We start from the raw sequence: 1,871 nt of genomic DNA, 5'->3' as shown, positions 1-1,871 counted from the left end.
CAGGACGACTACCGGAAGGTTTGTGGAAAGCACACTTTTACACAAATTCATGTCAACTACTTGTTCATTTTGTTAATCAACCTACCTAGTAGCATTGCTTCAGAACCATGGATTAATTTAATTAGTGTTACATTAATGATGATCATATCAATATTTTTTAAATTATGTATGCTTATTTTCTATAGTGATATTCATTACACAATAATAGTGTTTACTGACTGAATCACAATACATTTACTTATTTAAATATTGTGATATGTGTGTGGTTATTGTATCAGTGACTATAGTTCAAAATATATAGTTGTTGTAAATTGAGTCCACTTTTTTTCTTCTATAGAGCAGTTTGGGAATAGGCACATCAGTAATGGATGACACTGTAAATTGCTGCTAGTATTTACAATTCAGAACTCTAAGATATAAACAGTTTGGAAATATGTATGAGTTGTCAAACACATGTCATTCTAGTGTCGGACACACAGATATGCCTAATTCTGGAGGGGTGTGTTTGTGCTTTGTATCCTTTCACTTCCCCTAATTAACCTCTCAGTCCTACATTGATATATGAAAACTACAAGAAGATATCAGAATCTGGATTCCGTGCAGTCACAAGTGGTGACAATACAAGCTCGAGGCTGTCTGATAAAGATCGGTTCAAGTTTTAACACCAGAATTTTTTAATAAATAAAAAAATGTTTTGAGATTTGAACTGTCGGATCAAGATCAGACTGCTCCTAGGTGCCGACTGCACACGAGTGCGCCAAATGTGATAGTACCTAATCCAACTTCAAAGATATTTGTGAGTAAAAACATTGGATGATTTGAAAAGAAGGAAAATATGATGTATTTTTCTTCATTTGGATCCTTTACTTCATGTGTTATATATTTAACCCAAGTTCTTTGTGGTGACTCCGAAATACGATGGAACGATAATTTTATATGATCAAACTGCACTATTTGTATGTCTGTGCATTATCCTGTTAGTTCATCAAACACTTAATTGAGATAGGATATGATAGTTTATCCTATCATGTCTCTTACACTGACCACCAAACAGGTCTTTATTATATAATGTAAATTAGGAGAGTTTCCATACTGTCTTTTAAGCACGCATGTAAATATGTTGCAGAGTTTGCCTAGATTTCAACCCGAAAACCTGCAGCAGAATCAGACTATATTTGATAAGGTCAATGAATTGGCTGCAAAGAAAGGATGTACTCCATCTCAGCTTGCACTGGCTTGGCTTCATCACCAAGGAACCGACGTGTGTCCGATACCAGGCACGACCAAAATCGAGAACTTGAATCAAAACATTGGTGCTTTATCTGTCAAACTAACACCAGAAGAAATGACAGAAATTGAGTCCTTAGCAGATTCTGTTAAGGGTGATAGATATGTGCAGGGTGTAAGAACATGGAAGGAATCTGATACTCCACCACTCTCTTCTTGGAAAGCTGCATAATTAAGTGATTTTACTTAATTAATGCTCATACTAGTGTTCCTTTGGTATCTGCTGATGTTACCTTGTGAAATAAATGAATATGAGAAGCTTGCCTTCCCTTTTGAATGAATTTGGCTGTATAAACCTTTATAATTAATAGAATTTGATGTGGAAAATTTTTACAATCTTGTTCCTCTTTTCTCTACAAATGATTATTGCATGGAAAATTTCGAATTCATATCGCCACCCTTCATCTAAAATGTTGTGATTATAGAAACTCATTAGTGGAGACAAGAATTGGAGAGTGATCTGATGAACCTGCAATCAAATTCCTCGAGTTGTGATTAGAATCTTATTGAGTTTTTGATTAGTGAGAAGGTTTAAATTTTTCAAATGAAACTCACATTGATCTTGAACTATTTGCATACTATGA

The 1,871-nt window shown here is 34.5% G+C and overlaps 1 protein-coding gene across 1 annotated transcript in view; it reads left to right on the top strand.

Annotated features, from left to right (window-relative positions):
* The window catches only part of LOC105851146 (probable aldo-keto reductase 2), a 3,936-nt gene extending 2,313 nt beyond the window's left edge, over positions 1–1,623 (top strand). Inside the window, exon 5 of the mRNA XM_012713431.3 lies at positions 1,126–1,623. Coding sequence (XP_012568885.1) covers positions 1,126–1,459 — 334 coding nt within the window. The 3' untranslated portion in view covers positions 1,460–1,623. The remainder of the gene's footprint in view (positions 1–1,125) is intronic.
* The last annotated feature ends 248 nt before the right edge of the window (positions 1,624–1,871 follow it).

Source organism: Cicer arietinum, chromosome 3 (genome assembly GCF_000331145.2).
Source record: "Cicer arietinum cultivar CDC Frontier isolate Library 1 chromosome 3, Cicar.CDCFrontier_v2.0, whole genome shotgun sequence".
NCBI lineage: Eukaryota > Viridiplantae > Streptophyta > Magnoliopsida > Fabales > Fabaceae > Cicer > Cicer arietinum.
This window is presented reverse-complemented; position numbering and strand designations above follow the sequence as displayed.